Source organism: Tamandua tetradactyla, chromosome 15 (genome assembly GCF_023851605.1).
Source record: "Tamandua tetradactyla isolate mTamTet1 chromosome 15, mTamTet1.pri, whole genome shotgun sequence".
In the NCBI taxonomy this organism is placed as follows: Eukaryota; Metazoa; Chordata; class Mammalia; order Pilosa; family Myrmecophagidae; genus Tamandua; species Tamandua tetradactyla.
Genome location: NC_135341.1, coordinates 74,926,760 through 74,949,157, shown reverse-complemented (window position 1 = coordinate 74,949,157; position 22,398 = coordinate 74,926,760). Strand labels below are relative to the sequence as shown.

The 22,398-nt window shown below is 40.3% G+C and overlaps 1 protein-coding gene across 1 annotated transcript in view; it reads right to left on the bottom strand.

The window, feature by feature from the left end:
* Positions 1-5,743: 5,743 nt before the first annotated feature.
* Positions 5,744-22,398, bottom strand: part of NEK11 (NIMA related kinase 11) — a 346,803-nt gene continuing 330,148 nt past the window's right edge. The window contains exon 17 of the mRNA XM_077130110.1: positions 5,744-6,316. Coding sequence (XP_076986225.1) covers positions 6,055-6,316 — 262 coding nt within the window. The 3' untranslated portion in view covers positions 5,744-6,054. The remainder of the gene's footprint in view (positions 6,317-22,398) is intronic.

Below are 22,398 nucleotides of genomic sequence, written 5' to 3'. Positions count from 1 at the left end.
AGCCCACGTATCAAGGGGTCATTTTGACTGGCAAGTCATATTATTTTAAAAAATACATTTTGTAAAGCTATGGCTATCACAGATAGTGATAGCTCTGAAGGATCTAGGCAAAATAAATTGAAAATCTTCTGGAAAAGATTCACCATTCTAGATGCCATTTGTGACTCACAGGAGGAAATCAAAATATCAACATTAGCAGGAGTTTGGAAGAAGTTGATTCCAACCTTTATGAATGACTTTGAGGGGTTAAAGACTTCAGTGGAGAAAGTCACAGCAGATCTGGTGGAAAAAGCAAAATAACTAAAATTAGAAGTGGAGCCTGAAGATGTGACTGAATTGCTACACTTATGATAAAACTTGAATGATGAGAAGCTGCTTCTACTTACGAGCAAAGACAATGGTTTCTTGAGATGGTTTCTACTCTTGGTGAAGATACTGTGAACATCATTGAAATGACATCAAAGGATTCATAATATTACATTATCTTAGTTAATAAAGCTGTAGCAGAGTTTTAAAGGATTGATTCTGATTTTGAAAGAAGGTCTACTGTGTGTAAAGTGCTATCAAATAGCATCTCGTGCTACAGGGAAATCTTACATGAAAGGAAGAGTCAATTGATGTGGCAAACTTTATTGTTGTCTTATTTTAAGATATTGCCATAGACATACCAACCTTCACCAACCACCACCCTGATCAGTCAGTTGGCATCAACTTCAAGGCAGAACCCTCCACCAGCAAAACAGTTACAGCTCACTGTAGGCCCAGATGAATGGTTAGCATTTTTTAGCAATAAAGTATTTTTAAATTAAGGTATATACACCGGTGGGTTTTTTTTACTTAAGAAAACATACAGAGAGGGAGGGGTAAGGGATATGGTATATATGTATGAGTTTTTCCTTTTTTCATTTTATTCCTTTTTCTGGAGTGATGCAAATATTCTAAAAAAAGATCATGGTGATGTATATACTACTATGTGATGATATTGTGAGCCATTGATTGTACACCATGCACAGAATGTTTGTATGTCAAGAATGTTCATGTTTTTATGTTGTTTTGGTTTGATAATAAAAAAAAAATTAAAAAAGAGAGAAGACAAACAATACACTTAAAACCACCAAAAATGGGTATCTTAGTTAACTTAACCATTGGCATATTTAAATAAACTATCCATATAATCATTGTAAAGCCTGTGCTTGCACAGTAAGTTTCATAAACCAATTTAAAAGTAAGGCAACAAGGAAAAATCTACATATTCAGATAGCAAAGTTCTTAAATTCTAAGTATTAAAATCTAATTTAGATACCATTTGATCAATGGTGTACATTGTGTTTTTAGACACAGTGCTATTGCACACTTAGTAGACTATAGTACAGGGTAAGCTTCACTTTTTCATGCACTGGGACACCAAGACATTTATGTGACTCACTTTATTGCAGTGGTCTGGAGTCGAGCCCAGAATATCTCCAAGGTATGCTGTACAGTTACAAGGCAATAGTTGGGGGTTGCAGGTGTGAAAGGATTTATGTACCCTAGAAAAACCATGTTTTAATCCTAATCAGTTTTATGGAAACAACCATTTCTTTTAATCCCTATTCACTAATGTAGGTTGGAAACTTGATTACGTTATCTCCATGGAGATGGGACTCACTCACTTGTGAGTATTAACCTTTTGAATAGAAGGAGATGTGACTCCACCCATTCCAGGTGGGTCTTAATTACTTTACTGGAATCCTTTAAAAGAGGAAGCATTTTGGAAAAGGCTTGAGATTCTGAGAGAGCACAGAATGATGAGAACCACAAGGCAGAGAGCCCATGCCACCAGACCTTTAGAGATGAAGAAGGAATATGTCCCTGTGGGAGCTTCATGAAACAAGAAGCCTGGAGAGAAAGCTAGCAGATGCCGCCATGTTCACCACATGCCTTTCCACTTAGAGAAACCCTGAACTTCATTGTCCTTTCTTGATTGAAGGTAACCTTCTGTTGGTGCCTTAATTTGGACATTTTTATAGACTTGCTTTGATTGGGACATTTTCTCGGCCTTAGAACTGTCAACTGGCAACTTATTAAATTCCCCCTTTTAAAGGCCATTCCATTTCTGGTATATCTCATTCTGGTAGCTAGCAGATAGACAAAGGGAATAGGGATGGGTAAATTGGTACCAAAAAAGTCAACCTAATAAAACAGAAAAACCACAATATTTTAGAAAGGAAGAAATGTTTCTAGCTATTGAAAGATTGTCTCCCAAACTAAGTTTACAAATCTACTTGCAAATATTATTCCTGTTGGCATCAAAAATTCAGTTCTACATACATTTTAATCACTGTGCTATATCTAATACATATTTTAAGTAGTGTACTTTATTGGACCAAATTTCTGAACTTCTTTTCGAAATTGGGGAAGAATGCTTCCTAAGGGTTCTGGTGACTATACTTGGTTTAGGGTTGCACAGGTGGGTTAATAAGATGTAAAATGGATTGAGGCATTATGCATGCCCACTTCCTCACCTTGTCAGAGCTGTCTTTTTTCACCATACATCAGCTTTTAGCTGATTTATCAGTTAATTTCTATACAAGTGCTTGTTGAAAACAACTAGAAGCATTTATCTTTTGGGGTGTCTCTGCATGGTAGTAGTAGAATCTTAGAAGCCTGAGGAAAATCTTCAAGGATGAATCTTCAGTGAAGGATGATCAGGCAGCCTGACTATAGGGTTAATGATTCCTGTTCACAAAGCTTGGAGCATTTTTATAGCACTTAAAACATTTCTACACTTTAGCCTGAACCACATTGGCAATTTCATGTGACTCAGCCTATTATCTTCTCTTAAATGTTCTTTACAGCCATCTTCAGACATAGGCAGGAAACTAACTCAAAGAAAATGACTTGCCCTAGCTACAAAGTAAACGGCAAGAGGGGATGTAGAATCCAAGTCCTCTGATGTCAAGTTCAATTATTTTTCCATACACAGGTTGTGGCAGAAGTATTTTAAAACCTTCTTTACTGCATATCCACTGCCAGGCCCCATTTTTCACACACTTTGTCTGGTTCTGTTTACTTTCTCTCTGCTCCTTGTCTAGGTGGCCTGACCCATTCCCTTCTGACACATTAGTTAGGGATCCCATCATCGTGAAGGAAGAATGTGCTGGGTGTCCCTCCCATCCCCTGAGCTACTGCTTAATTTGTCAGCCTCCTTTATTCCTTCTGAGCCCACAGTGATGGCTGGACTCTTTTATAATAGACCTGCAGCTTTATAATAGACCTGCAGCTTTTTCTGGTCTCAGCCCCAAAGACATTAAATAATTAACTTCTGTCACTCTCTTTTGTGTGTCTTATCTCTGCATCGCCCAAAATAGCCAGTGGCATTTCCTCAACATAAATAGGAAGCAGAAAGGTCAGTTGGCATTTGTGAAATATATATAAATTTTACAAAGCAGCAGATTAGCAGGGTCCCTTTATTTTCTTATCCCTGACTTTCATAACAAGCAACTGCCTCACCCAGTTTCCCCCAACTGCCTGGCAATTTGGCTAGTTATCAGCACCTTACACTGGAGTTTCCTAGATTTAACATTGAGTATGGCTGAGGAGAAAGTATTTTATCAATGGTAATAACAAAAAAGTATTTTTTTCTAGTCATTATAAACCTTGATTCCCCCCAGCAAGCCAAATGAAAGGTAAATGTGAGGGTGCTTCTTTTACAAGGCATGGGGCTGTGATCCACCATGGCATTTCTTCCTAATCCCCCTTTCTTTTAAGCCTGATGTGGAGTATAGCAGAAATCCCAGGAGGGTAAGATGTTTTCAGTCTCCACCTGTCTTCCTGGGAATACATTCTAAAATCCAGGATATTGTTCCCTGGACATGTTTATCTGTGCAAGATGGTGGTAACTGTTTGAAAATCTAGCTATTTCCTCTTCTAACCCCGCAACTCATACAGGTATTCAAAGATAAATAAAAACCAGCAGCAAGGAGATTAAGCAACTTTAATTTGGTTGCTATTATGGTCCCTCTTCAGACTCATCTGAAATCTGGTTGATCAGAAAAGGACTGGGGGCCATGGGGAGCTCCTCCTGGGGGTGAGGTCTCCTCCCAGTTTAACTTGATGGTAATATCCATGCCTGCTCTCAGCAGTGTAGCAGCCACAGGGGCCCCACCCATCCAGGGTTTCCCAGGGCCAACTTGATTTTCATTGTTCTGCCATGAAAACAAGTGCTGACCTTGGACTTTGATTTAGGAAACATACTCATGTTAAGGAAAAATCTCATATCCCTCACCTTCCAGAGCCAATATTTGAGACCTACCCTTCCTGTCCCAGACCCTTAGGAGAGTTGTGAGAGCAATGACAAGGCTCCATTTCCATGCCTGGGGTCTACTGTCTGGCATTCAGGGAGAGAGGGTGAGAATAGGCAGCATTAGTTGTGGGGACAGGTGGGATGATGACCTGGGCTGCCCTGAACACCTCTCCATAGTGCAAAGAAGAAACCAGGAGTGGAGGGAACAGGAAACAATGATGTTTGCAAGCCCTTGAACACTGCAGAAGTTATGGGCTCACTTGGGTACCCCATGGCAGCTGAGGAGAGGTCGGAGTAAGGCCATGGGGTAGACTGAGACTTGGAACCGTGGTGGCCATGCTTCTTGCCCTTAAAATGAGCCCATCAGAATCTCTTAGACACCTTTTCACTTTGCCCCCTCTAATCTCTGTGCTTTTAGAGAATTCAATGTGAGACATCTGAAGTCTTTGGCGCCTTCTTCCCAGCCCTCATAGCACCTGTAGCAATGCAGGTGAGTTGACTTAAGCCCCAATTTAGAGTAGACAAAACATCAAATATAAAGGAGGAGAAGAGGGGCAACAGAAAAAAAGGGTTTTGAACAGTGGCTCTGAGTGTGTTCCTAATACCAGTAGCATCAGCATCACCTGGGAACATTTTATAAATGCAAATTCTCAGGCCCACCCCAGATCTATTGAGTCAAACTTTGGGGGTGGGACCCAGCAATTTGTGTTAACCAGCCCTGCAGGTGATTCTGTTGCATGCTGAATTGTGAGAACCACTGGTCTAAAGGAGCATCATGCAGGGGGCATGACACCACCAATAACGGTTCAGTAAGACAGTGAACCAATGTTTTCCTCAGTTTCCTCAGTCATTAGCAGGATGCGTAATAGTGAATAACAGTGCTTCTAGCCATCAGATTCATCCTGGTAACTTTGTAACAAAAGTTGTGCCCAGAGAAAGAAGTGGGATGGAGTAGGATATGTTTAAACATTTGTATGTTTTAAAAAGCTCCTCAAGCAAGTTTGATGTAGCCCATTGGTTGAAATCCCACATGCATAGTGGTTAAGAGTATGGGTGCTGGAATCAGAGTGATGTGGGTTGAAATCCCAGCTGTACTTCTCACAAGTGTGTGACTAAGCTGGTTACCTAACCTTAGCATCCTCATCTGTAAAATGGGGATAAGAGGAGTAGATACCCATGGAGTTGGTGAATATATGGAATGAATAAGATCCTTAAAAAGCTTAGTATGGGGCAGTGCAATGGTGGCTCAATGGCAGAGTTCTTGCCTGCCATGCCAGAGACCTGGGTTCGATTCCCAGTGCCTGCTCATGTTAAAAAAAAAAAAAAAAGCTTAGTACGGTATCTGGTACATAATAGACACCAAAAAAGCCAAACATCAGCAGGCATAAGAGTGATAATAATCCTTAGATAGGTATACATATGTTACATTCAACAATGTACTTTTGGATAAGGAAAAGATAAAATTTTGTAACTATAATATATTTATTATGAATAAAAGTTTTCCATGCTACATGGATGAGTCTGGGGAATAAATCACAGGAGGGAATAATTGTGAATCCTGGTCCTTGTATATATGCACTGCTTGCTGTTAGTCATGAAGGGCAAAAGTAGACCCAAAACAGGTCACCTGAGACAGCCACGCTTTTTTTGAAAACAGTATTTACTGCTCTCTAAAGAAGTCATTACTTCTGCAAGGAACTGAAAGTAATGGTGGCAGCTTCAGTTCTGTACCCATTCCCCATAGCAGAGTCCATGTGTACACTGGATTTTCACAGTAATTTGCCCACTTGAAATCCTGCTGGGTTTGACAGTTGCTTAGCAAGGTTTTGGCGTGTAGGCCCTTCTGTTCTGATCAACAATTGCTCCTCAAAGTAGAGTAGCTGGTCCACCTCGAAACAGTCGCTGGCCCGAGGCACCACTTTTTCTAAAGACTCTCGAATCTCAGCTTCACTGGCGCTCTGCTGCCGCGCTCTCTTGAGGTAATCGTAGACCTCCTCAAATGCTTCTGCCCCCAGCTTCTGCGTGGCTGATCTGCCAGACAAGTTAAGAAAGGTAATGAGGGAGTTATGCTCTGAGCTCACCTGCAAGAAAATGTACTTTTAAATCATTTTTTACACAAATAACATTGCAACTATGGGATTTAGAAAAAGAAGGAAAATAAGTCCTCAGGTCTCTTCTTTGTACCTATCTTACTTGACATTTCAGTAGCATTCAATACAGTTGACTGTTCCCTCTTTAAAACTCTTCCTTCTGTTCCCTTTAGTGACACAACCTTCTCCAGGAGTCTTTCCTTTCACACTGGCTGCTTCTTTGTAGCCTCTTCTACTGACTCCTTTTCCTTCTCATTTTTTAGCTTTTACATAAGAGTACCCCAGGGCTCAGTCCTGGACCCGTTTTCTTCCTGTCTTCACTCTCTGCCTATGTGACCCAGTCCCAGGCCTTTAATACAAACAAAATTAGACCGAAGGGGGCCGATGGCACAGTGGAGTTAAAAAAATAAAAGCAAATGTTTTAGAAATAATCAACTTACTTTAGCAGAAAACATTAAGAGAACACTTGGCTTATTCTTCAAACATAATTTAAGGAAATCCTGGTTATAAGTGTATAGAATATAAGAAATCCCTGCACATCAAATATGTACGAATCACTGCAGGAATAAAATGGTGTAAAGTATTTTCTCTATTACTGCTGTTTCAATAATTATTTGGCGCTAATGAGCATTGGGAATCTTTAGTACCGGTGAGTTTTATACTCCTTCTGTCCATGTCTGGTATTTCATGTGGCTGTTTCTGAACTTTGTGGGCAAAAACACAGAAGTTCTCCCTACAGAAGAAGGCAGCTGAGCCAGCTCCCTCAGGCAGGAGGCATTGCCTCACAGACTCCTGGCTGTGGACAGTGCTTCCCTCCTTCTCTGTCCACCCAGGGAATCTTGAGTGTGATTATTGGTTGGGCACCTGATAAAGCCAGCCATCTCTGAAATTTATATTTTATTTGGAGTGTAAACATCCTCCATTGTTCAAATCATAATAAAAACCAAAATCCAGCTGGTTATTGTTTATGAGACACACCTAAAACATAAGGGCATAGAAAACGTTTACCATGAAAGAATCAAAAAAGATATATCAGGCAAATAATAGCCAAATGACTTTGGGTAGCCATATTAATATGAGACCAAAAGACTTTGGGGGGGGGGGAGTAGCATTATTAGACTTTTAACAAAAGAGTTATAAAGAAAGTCACTATTTAATGAAAACAGTTCACTTCATCAGAAAGAAATGAAAATTTTAAACTAGTATGCATCTAATAAAATACACTCGAAATACATAAAGCACTTCAGAGAGAGATTGTCAGAGATATCCTCACAATGTTGGATTTCAATATACTTTGCTCAGTTGTCAATAGGTGAAGCATTCCAAAAATTAGTAATGATATGAGAAATCTGAATAACTTACTTATTAAGCTAAACTCAATAGACATAACATAGAGAACACACATTTCTCCCAGGGTCTCATGTAACATTTACAAAAACTGAGTATAAATTGCACAACAATTCAGGTTGCAACACATTTCACATGATTGGTTTCATATAAAATCTGGCCACAGAACAACTGTTAGAAATCCCTAACAAAAATACGGGTTTAACATTTTAATATGTTTATAAACCTAAAAACATACTGTAAATGATGGGTCAAAGAAGAAATCAGCCATGCCTTAAACAATCTCAATTTAGGCCAACAGAAAAGTGATATTACACAGTGATGTTGCAGTGTAAATTTATCCTGACACTTGGAAAATATGCTGTAATATTTCTACAATGATAAATTCAAGTATTTGGGGATTTATAAACTAGAAAAATTCTATTTAAGGGGACTCTTGCTGTATCTAAGATTTGAGAAGGGAAGGTATTATTCTCTTGCTGTTCAAATTAAAGAAAGGGTTCTAAGTTTCTTCTTTTCAAAGAGTGAAACAACAGGAAGGGAAGGAGGTAGATAGGGATGGGGAGAAAGGGAGAGAGAGAGAGAGAGAAAACTATCCCTTTAGTTAGGTGGGTATCTCAAATAAAAACAACTTACACTCTCAAATGAAAATAACTTACATTTTCATTCTTTTCCTTCTATTTCTTCCTATGATCATTTCCTTTCTCAATTTTATCAACTTCTTCAAGAATCAAAAGCCTTTTAAGCTTTTTTAAGGAGTTCTAAAAATATCATCTTAGTCCAAATGCCTTGCTTACAGTTAAGTGACTTCCCCAAGATCCTCCCGGCAACTGGTATCAAATGAGGGAGCAGAACTGAAGGCCCAGGACCCTCAGGCCAGTCCCCTTTGGGCCAGATCCTCTCCCTACCTCCCCTCAACAGTGGTCCCCAGGTACAGGAGCCTTGGAGGATGGGCTGCATGGTCCCAAAACTCGACCTACCTGGGCAAATGCCAAATAGGTTTGGCTGACTCCCCAGGTGGAAAACTCAAACTGCAAGGGAGCTCTTCCTCTCCCCTGTTCATTTTCTCCAAATTCAATCTCTGGCCTTCCAAATTCCTTCCTGTGTTTGAGAGCACTTGCAAACAATATATTTTTTATCACATCTATTTATTTTCCCATCGATTATTGACAGCTTTATGTGCCTCAAAGGACCTGTATTTCTTAGGACTCTAAGGGAGAGGGTCACATCTGCTTAGTTATTTCTCTAAGGATAGCATACAAAAGTGTCCTAACTTTTAAAATGGTATGTTAATTTTGAAACAATCTCACACTTATAGAAAAGCTACAGAGATAGTACAATGAACTCTTTACCCTGAGCCTTAAAAGTTGCTGACCTGATGTACTAACTAAACCAGCTGGCACTTAAAGACTTTGTATGTATTTGCTACAAATAAAGACACTTTTCTACATAAGCACAGAACAGCCATCAAAATCAGGAAATTAACATTGCTACAAACTGTCATCTATCCTCTAATCCATTCAGGTTTCCTCAGCTGTTATAACACCCCTTATAACAAAAGGATCCAGGTGAGAATAATCACACACTGCCTTTACTTGTCTTGTCTCTTTAGTCTCCTTCAGTGACTTTGACACTTTTAAAGGTTGAAGCCAGTTCTTTTGTAGACTGACCTTCAGTTTGTGTTGCCCATGCCCATGGGAATTAACATCCTCCCCCTTGTGGCTCTCCCAACCTTTATACCTTAGCTTGAAAGATGATTTCCGGAGCAGAGCCTTCCATTGTCTTGGGGCATACACCAGTTCAAGAAGGCTTTGCCTTCTCTTGGGTCCAAAAGACACCTGGTAATGATAGGATAAGTATCTTGCCATTTCTAGGTGTCTAATTTGTGGTTCTCCCTATATAACTCTGTTCATGTCATACTGTAGGAAATAAGGAAACACTGTATGAAGTAATTTTCCAGAGGCTCAGGAAAGAATGCCATGCCCCAAATATTTCCCCACACCATCTACCATGTTTGAAATTCTACCATTGAAGGGTGCATTCATAGAGCTGACAGGAGTGTTTCTTAAAGCAGCTCTTAGCTCTTTAATACAAGGTTCAGGGGCTGCAGAGCTGAGCACGGTGGAAGAAGGGCTGAAGCTCTGCAAGGAACTCTAAGTGCCAGCTGGTTTAGCCACAGATGCGCTGGGGGTTGCGGGTGAGTGACTTTCCTTTTTTAGTGCCTCACTTACTTCATCTGCAGTTTAGAATAAATGATCTCTGAGTCTTCCTCCAACTCTAAATGTTCCGAAACTATTCATAAGTGACAGCATGGGAGGGCATTCTTTACTTACAGGTGTGCAGTAAGTATTTTCTGAAAGTACAAATAAATAAATGATTCAAACGTCAGTAGAAAACTAGAGTCTTCCTGAGCCACGAATTTCAGTCTTTCTCATACCATCCAAAGAGGAAAAGTCTTTTTAAGACCTTTCAGTTATTTGAGTAATTATTGCTTGTGGGAAAAGGGGGAGAAAGGCAGGAAAACCATTTGTTGAGTCTACTAATTACCAGGGACAATGACAGGCTTTTTGTTTGGATTTTGTGGAATTCCCTTTTTTATTTTTTGCATGAAACTTACATGTGGTAAAATTCACCCTTCTGAATGTACAATTCTAAAAGTCTGACAAACCTATACAGTCATATAACCACACCATAATCAATATGAACATTTTCATAACCCCCCAAATTTCTCTCATGCCCCTTTTGTGGCCAACTCCTCCCCCCGCCTCTTGCTGACCACCGATCTGTTTTCTGCCCCTATAATCCTGCTTTTCCCAGAATGTCATATAAATAGAATCATTCAGAATGTAGCTTTTTGAGACCAGCTTCTTTAGAATGCCTTAGAAAGCCATCCAAGTTGTTTCATGCATCAACAGTTTGTTCCTTTTAATTGCTGAATAGTACTCCATTGTATGGGTGTACCACAGTTTGTTTATCTATTCACAGTTGACCAACATTTGGGTTGTTTCCAGTTTTTGAAGGTTATTAATAAAGTTGCTATAAATATTCATGTACAAGTTCTTGTGCTGACGTGTGTTTTCATTTAGCTTGGATAAATACCAAGGAGCAGGACTGCTGGGTCATATGGTAAGTGTACATTTAACTTTATAAGAAAGTGCCAGACTCTTTCCAAAGTGGCTGTTCCATTTTGCATTCCCATCAGCAGCTTTATGAGAGTTCCAGCTGCTCTGGCTCCTCACCAGGACTTGGTAATGTCAACAATTTTTTTTACTTTTATGCTAAGCATTTTATATCTATTTTCTTATTCATTATTTATACAACCATGTGATGTTTGAAATAGCACCACTATTTTACATTTAAGTAATTGGAAGCACAGATGTTAAATGGATGAGGAATCAAGAGACTGGCTTAAGTTCAGGCTTGCCACCAGCTAGCTGTGTGACCTAGGACCCACCGCTCCAGGCCAGTCACTCTCCTCTATGAAATGAAGCCATTAGCTTGTGAAATGATTTCTAACCCCAACTCAAACATTGCAATTTTTCTGGAGGTTTCCTAATAGTTTAATAGATATATCAGAGGTCATTATTATGTAATATTCATTGCTCCAGACCTCAAATCTACAAGATTTTTCAGCACATCAGAACATGAAAATATTTACTAATAAAATGGCTATATATTACATCAGTCTACCCTTAAATATATCTCCCCCTGAACAGTGGCTTCTACTTCTCCCCATCATACTAAGAGTTCTGTTTTGGGTTCTGTGAATTGTTGAACACAGAGTGCAAATGCAGTGAAAATGGACTTCACTAAAATGATATCGCATATCTTGTGAATGATGTAGGATTTCACATAGTGATGGAAGTCATGTTGTAATTGTGTGCTGTCAATAAGTAAGAAGTTGAGTGGTAACTCAGTTAACTGTTAAAGAACAGAAAAATCAACTGTAGTCACAATGGGGTGGTGCTTCAAATAGAATAAATTTTAAAAGATTGGGAGATAGCTTTGAGAAAATAATGTCCTCCAATATTTTTCCAGAAGTGACCTCATCTGTGATTGGTATGCTTGATCCTCCATATTTCCCTGATTTCTTAATGTTGGCATGCCCAGGCTCAGTCCCCACACCTCTTCACTCTCACGGTGGCTCACCCATCTCATAGCTTTAAATGCCACCCATAAACTGATGATTCCCAAATATGTCCTGCAGGCATGGCCCTCACTCCCCAGAATTCCACACTCATGTATTTAACTGCCCCTTGGCATATCCACTTGGATGTCTAGTAGGCATCTCATGGTTATCATGTTGAAAAGTGAATCCCTGATCTTTCCTCCCAAATATTCTAATGCTGCAACCTTCCCCATTTCCATTCATGTCAGCTCCTGCATTCCAGTTGCTCAGGCCAAAAACCTTGGAGTCATCCTGATTCCTCTTGCTCATGCTCAGATCAGTTTACAAATACGATCAGCTCCATTTTCAGAACATATCCAGGATCCCAACACTTTGCAGCATTTCTATCATTACCATTAAACTATCATGCTCTCAAGCTGTCATGTCTGTTGGCAACTCAGCAGCCAGAGTGAGTCGGATCCCATCACTCTGCTCACTGGGGTTCCCATCTCACTCCGAGTGAAGTCCAGGTCTTCGTCCTGGTCTACAATATCCTGAATAATCCGTCCCACCTTTCCTCTCCAAACGCAGCTCCTCTCCCTCTCCCCTCACTCATTCCACTCCAGCCCTTTGCTCCTCCTGAACACACAAGGCATTTTGCACCCCAGGGCCTTTGCTGTCCCCGCTGACTGGCATGCTCTGTCCCCAGATGGCCATGTGTACCACTCCGAAACCCCCTTCCAGTCTTTGCCCTCATGTCATTTCAGAGAGACCTGCCCTCACCACTCTCTTTACCCTCATTTTGCACGGCCTTTCTGCCTTCCCTGCTTCTGGAGTTTCTCCTTAACTCCTGTTACTTTCTGACATACTGTGCTTTTTCTTAATATTTTGTGATTTGCCAATCACCCCTCTAGAATATAAGGTCCATGAGGGCAGGGATTATTTTCACCTCTTATGTTTCATTGACCTCACTGCCCAGAACAGTGCCTGGCACATCATAAATACATAATAAGTATCTGTTGGATGAATGGACATCTTGGAAGTGAAATAAGCAGGGAAATACAGTGATGTCGTACAATTTTCCTTTAAAATTATATGCATACCTAGCTTTTTTAATAAGGAAAAGCATACAGTGAAATTATAACCAAATTTTGCAAACTGTAATATCATTTTAATGATTTTTAGTTGTGGTTTGGAGCTTTAAGTATCTATTTTGATATTTGCATCCCTATTTCAAATGGATTGGCTTTATATGGTCTGTACAACCATCTCTGGATAAAAACACCCTCTTACTTTTTCTGAGTGGGAAGATATAAGCCTTATTTAAAAAAAAATTCTATGTAAAAGGGTCTGTGTTCCTGACCATCTCTGTCATGCTTTGCACACCCAGAGCAGCTGGAGAGTAACCAAAAAAAAAAAAAAAAACTTGCCCAAAGCTGCCGAGAGCGCTGGGCAAGCCTGAAGCCTTGGGAACTATGACCCCAGGGTGCTCAGCCCCATTGGAGGGAGTCAGCACCCACAGAGGGCTCACCAGAGGGCACCGTCCACCTGTGAGTTAAACGGGACAGAGAGCAGCAGCTGAGGAATGTTAGCCTCCTGTGCCAAGCAATATTTTAGCTTCACAGCAGAAAATGTCTAACAAGCTCCCCACTCCTAGAAAACAGGACGCAGTTTTTCTCAGGGAGAGGGAGAAGGAAGGGCAGGTCATCCAGTTTAAAAGCTCCCTTATCCGTAACCCTTTAGAAAAACTAGGTGACAAATATCTTTCATTTTCCTGGAGGGAAGAAGACAGATATTAAACAAGTAAACAAATTAACAAAGCTTATTTCGGATTTGGATCAATGATACAAAGCAAATAAAGCAGGGAAACGGGAGAGAGTAGAGAGCAGGGCTGGTGAGAAGAGGGCTCAGACCCCCAGCAAGGGTGGGTACAGTAAAGATGTTTTTAGGGGACAGGGCATAAAGCCCATCAGGCCCTGTAATTTAAACCAGCTCCCCCATCTCCTTGACTCACCTGACTGCAAAGTAAGCTGGCCTGCATCTAACATCAGTGAGACAAGGGATAAGAGTACAAATGAAGGTCTACATACGTCTCAATAATTAGCAGTTATGAATCAAGCTAACAAATTGTTAAATAAAACACGATCTTTCTTATCTTGATGAATAAACTTTACTAAGATCTGGAAGGCAAGGTTTGAATTCAGCAATTCGTGGAATTCTCAGAGCTCTGCATTGGCCTGAAAGCTGGCCCCCTACCCCTGGGTGCCCTCTCTTGGTGTGCTCACTTTTCTTCTCCATCTGTTTCAGTGTCCCATTGTATGAGGTTTCTTGGACATAGATCACACCTCAGCCCACCTGTCCAAGATCCATCCGTATCTCCCACAAACAGCTAACCCACGGCTACCTCTTGGGCTTAGAGGTGTGGAAACTGACACCACAGACCAGCCACGGGATTGAGGACCCAAGGCAGAGACCCACAGACTCCAGCAATGGACTTGGAGTCATTTGGACAGAGAATGGCAGGTGCTCAGGTGGCCAGGTTGTGGCCTAGATGGGGACATGGGCTCCGGGCATGCAAGGCCCTCTGGCCCAATGGACAACTTACTCCACAGGGAGGGATGTGGCTGGAGGATGACCAAAGTGGCACCCTCCATAGCATGGAGCCCAGAAGACCCTGTGACCCCAGTTCAGGGATGGCATTGGAAGAGGGGGGCTACTTTTGCTAATGTTAATAAGAGGTGGGAGCGAGGGTAACATCTGAATGGAGACTTGAATGATAAAAACTACAAGATCTGGGGAAAAAAGTATTCCCAACCATGGGAAGAAGTGCCCAGACCCTGTAAGTTTCGTATGTTTGAGGAAAGAAAGAAGACAGAAGTTGTTGGGGCCTAATTAAGAGGAAAGGAATGATAAGAGATGAGGTAGCAGGGGCAGAAGGCTGCCTGGAGGCTGACATCAGGAGTCTTGAATTTATCCTGGATGCACTGAGAAGCTTGTGGGGGTATGCAATGAACTGAGTCCTAGTATACAGGCTTGCTCTGGCTGCTATGTGCCATGGATGAATAATGAAGTGCCATTAAGGGCAAATCAACAGAATACCTCAAAATACCTCAATGTCCTTTACATAAAGATATCTGTGATTAATTCTTCCCCAAATTTTAGAGTCAGTAAAAATCCAACCACCAAAGCTGGTTTCTATAACTCACAGGGCTTTTCCTCTTGTCTCGGTCACCTGGAAACTCAGAGCTGAGTTTAGTGCGTATTTGCAGAGTAAACTGCTCATTTATCAAGACGGCATCCAATTTCAAGCAAGGCAGTGCTTTCTTCCTGTAGCTGGAGTCTAAGGCTGGCTGCCAGAGATCCAGCTCTTGGCTCCTCTGTCACATGGCACGACACTCCTGGCCCCTCTCTTCTCTTCCTGGTTCTGTTTGATTTCAGCTTCTTGCCTCCGCTGGCTTTCTCACTCTCTGAGTTTCATCCAGCTAATAAAGGACCCGTAACAGGATTAAAACCCATTTTAACTGGATTGGGCCACACCTTGCCTGAAGTAACCTCATCAAAAGTGCCTACTTACAATGGGTTCACACCCACAGGAATGGATTAAGTTTAAAAACGTGTTTTTCTGGGGGTACATATAGCTCCAAACCATCATATATATATATATGTCTTTTCATGAACCTACCAACTTTATCATAAGGATGTCATAAAATATTTTAAGACACACAAAAAAGGTATAAAGTACAATACAATGAAGGCTCACATATCTAGCTCCCAGTTTAGGAAATCAAGCATTAGCAAAAACAGCAAATAAATATTCCATGAGTCCCCTCCCAACTCCTGTCCCCCCATGGAAGTAACGGATATCCTGAATCCGGTGCTTATCATCATCATCATCAAGCATTTCAAAAATACTTATACTACATATGTAAGGATGTAGCCTTCAGAAGTAAGTAGTACTGTTTTGTGTTTTTACACTGTAAGTAAGTGTATCATACTTAATTGTCTTCTTGCTTTTTCTTGCTCAACATTGTTGACATTTGTCCCCTTTGATTCTGAAGCTCAATTTTTTTTTCACTCAATGGCATTCCATCACTATTTATGTCCTCATTGTACAGCTGAAGGGCATTTCAGGTTGCTTCTACCTCTTCCCCCGCCCCACCCCACTGTTACTAATAAAGCTGCTGTGAACATTCTCACACATGTCTTTTTATAGAGTCATTATATTTTAAATTATAAAATATAAACATGCATAGGAAACTTTTAGCTTTTCAAAGACAGGTTCTTGGGTGGGCCACGGTGGCTCAGCGGCAGGAACGCTTGCCTGCCATGCCAGAGGACCCGAGTTTGTTTCCCGGTGCCTGCCCATGTAAAAAATAAATAAATAAAAATAAAATAAAACAAAATAAAAGACAGGTTCTACATTGTCATTATTTTCAGATTGATTCACCATCACTCATTTTGACCCTTTATAATGGCCTCAAGATGGATATTTTCTAATAAGACAACACAATCCAGAGAGGGATGGACTGGTTTTAAAAAATAAGAATTATGGACTTTTTAAAAAGACTTGTAAGGAACCAAAGAGCTCATCTAATCAAACTCATTCCTTTTACAGACAAGGGATTTGGTGCTCAGGATGGAGAAGGGGCTTGTTCGGTGGTGAGCTGAGCTACGGAGAGTGGGCGTCCCCTATGCTGAGCAGCCATGGCCATGGACATGGTCTGAACCAGAAAAATAAATCTGGTAGATTTTCCTTTTATTCTCTAAGCCCCACTGAAAAATGTACTATGAAATGTGGCCCACTTGATGAAGTTCTTCCTGATAACTTACAATTGTGTTTCCCTTGATCAATTTAAACCACATTTTTCATTTTTCAAAAGTCAGTCTCACCCCAGCTTTGCTGAAGTGGAAGCAAAGATGAGAAGATAAAACAGATTTCCTAACCAAACACAAGAATAATAGGATTTGCAAAGGAAAATGAAAATAAATCACAAAAGGAAAAAAATTAGAATATAAATATTATTGGGAAGAATTTCTCAGGACTAGGATGAGTTCTTAAGAGTGGGAAACTATGGGTTTTCTTGGATAAGAGTGAATTTTAAAAGCTGCCTTTCGTTTGGTTAGATTCACCTCTCAATGCCGGACTATCACTGGGTCGCACATCACACTCTGCTGCAATTAGAATGACTCTGTGTGTTGCTTTAACTGAGCTAGTCCCAGGGTGCACCTGATGTCAGTGCCCCATTCCACTCTCCGGGATGTCCTGCTTTGGACCATAAATTATACGGTCACTCACACATGGTGTGAAATGTACTGACCAGATGCTCTCAGTACAAAAAGGATCTGGTGAACTTTAGGAACTATGCTATAGTAATATACAAAGGGAGAAGACAGCAGACTCATCAAACAAGAATATTCCCATTTAGTCCTGCCTTCTGAGACATAATCACGTTTGATTTGTATCATTTTTCTGTCCAAATTAAAATGCTTCACCATAAATAAAAAATGATGGTTTTCATCACAATGTCTCTGGAACAATTCACACAATGCCTTTTTGTACCTTTTCTCTGCTGACTACACATGGGTTTATTACAGAACACTCCCTGGAAATATGACACATTCCAGAGAAAGAGAGAATTGGGGGTAATGGAAGAGGGGAAAAGAGGGACCAAGAGCCAGAGAGAGACAAAGACAGAGAGATAGGGAAATGAATAGACAGAAAGACAGAGAGATTCAGCAAGACAAAGAAAGACCAGGAAGGAAAAACAGCTGAGAATGGAGAATCAATACCTCATTCTCTAGCGAACCACATTAAAGTACTGAAATGTATTTGCAAAACAATAATTGAAGCTGACACCTGCTCTTGATGGACAGGGGATGGATGAAGACTGAGCTGTGCTAACACACCTGCTTTGGGGAGAGCAGAAATCTGTCACCTGGCAACTCTTTTTTTTTAATTTGTCATTTGTCCTGAAACCAAAGGAGAAAATCCTTCAATAAGGAGAGGTTTGTTGAGGGATTTTGAGCAATGAGGTTTTTAGCTACTTCCACTTATTTGAAAAGATCTGTAAGAGGCCCTTATTCTGCAAAGCTCTCCCAGGCTGATGGGATGGAATGAATGCCAGCTCTGTCATCAGGATCTCTGGCAGGGTTTTCGGGCACAGGATGGGATGGAGGGTGAGATTGGATAATCTTTACTTTCCTTCACTCAGAAAGTCCAAGATTCTGTCATCCAGTGGGCTCTAAGGACAGGTTTGTTAACCCTATATTATAAGTGAGATCGAGGGAGGGTGAGCCCAGGCCTCTCGACTTCCAGTGCTCACTGAGTGACCTGTTGGCTTCACTGACCATTTAGAAAGGAGGAACCCAAACCACCAGAGGATGCTCTGCTAAAACCTCACCACTTAGAGGGCGACCCTGGCCGCAGCAGCATGTCAGGTGGGAGCTGATTACAAAAGCAGAGTCTCAGACCCCACGCCAGGCCCACCAAATCAGAACCCGCATTATAGCAGGATCCCCAAGTGATTCGCATGCAAGTAAGAGTATGAGAAGCACTTGCTGGAGCAATGGACTATACTATGAGTAACGAGACTCCAGAAAGCATTTAAAGCTAATGAATTAGCTCTTGACTGAGAACTCTGATGCTCTTAATAGGCTGGGGCCAGTTTTTCAAGCTCTCTGGAGCATTGTGTCCCCTACCAGCACTCCTTATCGAATTACTACATTTATTTTTTTTGAATATGAGTTTATAACTGATAAAGGGAACAGAAAAGGGGCCACCATCAATTTCAAGCTGAAGCTGTCCTCTTCTCTTTCTTTCCCTCTCTGTCTTCCCCAATACTCCCTCCCTTCTTCCTTCTGTACCTGTGGTGCACAGATTTGCATTAATCATAATCTTTGATTCATGACACACCCTCAGCAATGATTAAAATACAATTCTGTTTGTCTCAAGAAGAGGACAATAGCCTTGCTTGGGCTGGAGATCAGGAACTGCAGTTCGGTAGCTTGCTGGGTCTGCTTGCCCAGATTTGCTCCCCACTCCTAATTCTGTACCAGCTGGAATTCTCTTGCTGAAACATGCAAGAAACTTCTTTCCCTTTCATTTGTGCAATATTATTTTCTAAATTTATCTGATGGATGATCTGACTAGGAAGTGGCAGCTAATCATAAACCTGTGTTAATAATTTTTTCTCTTTTTTTTGTATGTGAGGCAGGTATTACAGGAATCATCTGGTATGAAATAAAGTTTTAATTAGGTCTAATATATGGGTAGTCTTGAGATACACTTGGGAAAAAACAGGAGGAATTAAACTACAGGTTTTATGTTAAACCATATGAAATCACCATTTTTGTAATTAAAAAACAAGCAAATATTTGCAATTTCATATAATACAACCCAATTAGAATGTTTCCGTTTTGAATTTCTTGACCTTAGAAACATTCAGACAGTAGAACATGCTATTTCAGGAGGCTGGGTTGTTTCTTTTCCTTGGAGATTTTTTCTTTTTTTAAGAAATTGAAGGAAATGTTTTTGAAGGCTAGATAATCATCCTCCTCTTCTAAGAAGCCAAGGAGAAACAGAGCGTTAGAAGGCCAGGTTTGCTTATAGATTCAGGATGAATGTATGTGTCCTTGAAGGAGGTTTATCATCTGAATCTAGGAATGAAATTTATAGATGGTTTCAGAATTTGAAACCACAAACTCAGGTAAGTTTCTTTGCTACTTCTTTGTTACCGTTAGGAAAAGGCAGTTGATACTTGAATTCGGGTAGGAGTGAGAAGAGAAGTAAGATTTACTTTCTATAGAGCCATGACCAAGTTAACAAAACTCTTTAGCTGGAGTTCGTGAGAAGAAGGTTTAAAATCAGGTCCCTTTCTTGGAGGGCCACCCACAGCGGTACTGGGAGTGTACTGTGTTCCCACAGCACTCTGGGTGGAATCCCTGACAGCCCAAGTCACATTAGAATGTAGGGACGCGTTGAAGTGACTTTCCCTTTTTGAGTAGCAATGTAAGAACCACATCATGTTCACAATGGTGTCCCACTGCCTTTAATGGCGTTTGGCAAACAGTAAGTGTTAACAAATGTTTTCTCTTGAATTAAATGTTTGTTGAATACATTATGACTTTTAAAAACCAATTGAAATAACAAAAATTGAAGATATTACATTAAAAATCTTTCTGGATTATGGAAACCAATTTGGCAGTACATATGAAGGGTAACATTCTATGAACCAGCCATTACAGGACATCTATCTTAGGAGAGAGTCTGAAATTTTGAAAAGCAAAATTTAGGTTAAAAAAAATTAGGTCAATATTATATATGGATTGGGTAACACTGATCATTAGGGTGCTATCAAAAAATTAATGACGTCTTTGAATATTTAACAACATTGGAAACCACTCATGATAGGTGGAAAAAACGGTACTAATATCCTGCTTTTTTTAACTTTAGCATTATATCATAATAAGCATGTTATTCAAAATTCTGTTAAAATAGTGTTTAATAGCTACAGACTATTAAATTGGATACAAATACAGCACTATAAACTGTTTTATTATCTCTCTGTCTCTATCTGTATCTATATTTATCTATCTACTTATCTACTGTCTATTTATCTAAAGGAAATGAGTTAAAAATGTTAAAGTAATTTTCTGAGTGGTCAAAATTTGGGTGATACGAACATGGGTGATATTTCACTTTCTTCTTTACACTACATCTATAATACCTGAATAAAAAACTAAAATTCAGGTTATTAAGCAAAAGAAGTAATCCAGGTAGGAGAGAAGGGAGCAAATGTCTCTAATTTATTTTTAACTAATTTTTAAAGATTTACTAATATGATAAATGTTTAGGGTAAAACAAATTCCAAAAGCACAAAAAGAAACATGATGAAAAGTAGCTTCCCCAGATTTCTAGTCTTGGTCCTTGGAAGGACTGCTCTTTGATGGCTTAAAAAAAATATCCGATGAGAAGCTTTTTTATGCCCATAAAAGTGCATAGGTGGCAATGTCAGTGAAAATGATAGAACGAGGAATTTTAAAAGTCTATCTTTACATAAAAGCAACAAGAAAACTGACAAATGCAGTTAGGCTCAACTCTTTTTGAGCTCTTAAAACTAACCCAAAATTTACAGAACAAGGGGAATACTTAAGAAAAACCAGCTGAATGTCAACAGGAACAGAGGGCTCATTTACCCTGGCCCCATCCTCCCCGACCCCAGCTCAGTGATGGCCTTGAACAGAGCAGCCTACATCCTGGTAACAGGTACTAAGGGGAGCATAACAGACCTCATTCACAAAGCTTTATGGTTACTTGTTTTGATTTGTCTCATGGCTCCTCGGTGGGCCAGTTCAAACAACTTGCCATTATCTCACTATACTGCTATGAAGCTATTATGCACCCAAGAAAAACCTGTTTTAATCTTGATCCAAACTTATGGGAGCAGACATTTCTTTTAATCCTGATTCAAAACTTCCAGGTGAAAACTTTTGATTAGATTATCTCCACAGGCAGGTGCCATATCCAATTGTGGGTGTGACCTTTTGATTAGATAGAGATGTGACTCCACTCATTCAAGGTGGGTCTTGATTAGTTTCCTAGAGTCCTTTCAAAGGGGAAACATTTTAAAGAAACCTCAGAGCAGATGCAGACATTTGGAGAACAGTTGCTTCAGAGCCACACGAGACCCAGGGCCCAGCAGACATTGCCATGTGCCTTACCATGGGATACTAAGCAGGACAGAACCCAGAGTTGTACCCAAGAGGAGCTAAGTAAAGGCACACAGATGCAAAGTGAGGAACCCCCACAGGAAACAGAAGTTGAAAGCAATGGAACCCAGGAGCAAGGGACCAGCAGATGCCAGCCACATGCCTTCCCAGCTGACAGATGTGTTCCAGATGGCATCACCCTTTCTTGAGTGAAGGTAACCTCTTGTTGGTGCCTTAGTTTGGACATTTTTTCAGCCTTAGAACTGTAAACTTATAGCTTATTAAATTCAGATTTTAAAAGCAATTCCATTTCTGATACATTGCATTCTGGCAGCTTAACAAACGAATACACTCACCTAATGCAGAACTTTTTCAGAGCTGAGATGGCTATACAGGGAGACACTAGTTGAAACATTTACAGACATTTGCAATAATTTTTGCTGCCTGGAACAATGGATAACACCTAGGGGAAATAATAGACTAACCAAAACCTTGGGAGGGAAAGCTTGGGAATAAGATGCTTTGGGGAATAAGGGCTTTGGAAATTTCTGGCTTATTAAGGGGAATATAGAAGGCTACATGTATGTTCAGGGCTGTACACATGATAAGGAAAATCTTGAGAAGGCTCTAAGCTCTCACCTCTGGCTGAACTTCAGTCTTTGTATAATAGGAAGGGTAAGGCAGAGCTGTAAACAGCCAAACTGAATGTTGAGGGTGTCCTCAATAAGCACACAGAGCACATCTGCAAAGACTGAGATGGAGAGTATTTTTTTTCTAGTTCCAGGCACTTAAGGAAATATCTTTCCAACCACCTGTGACCACTAAGCTAATGGAACAGAGACTTTAATAGCCATACATGA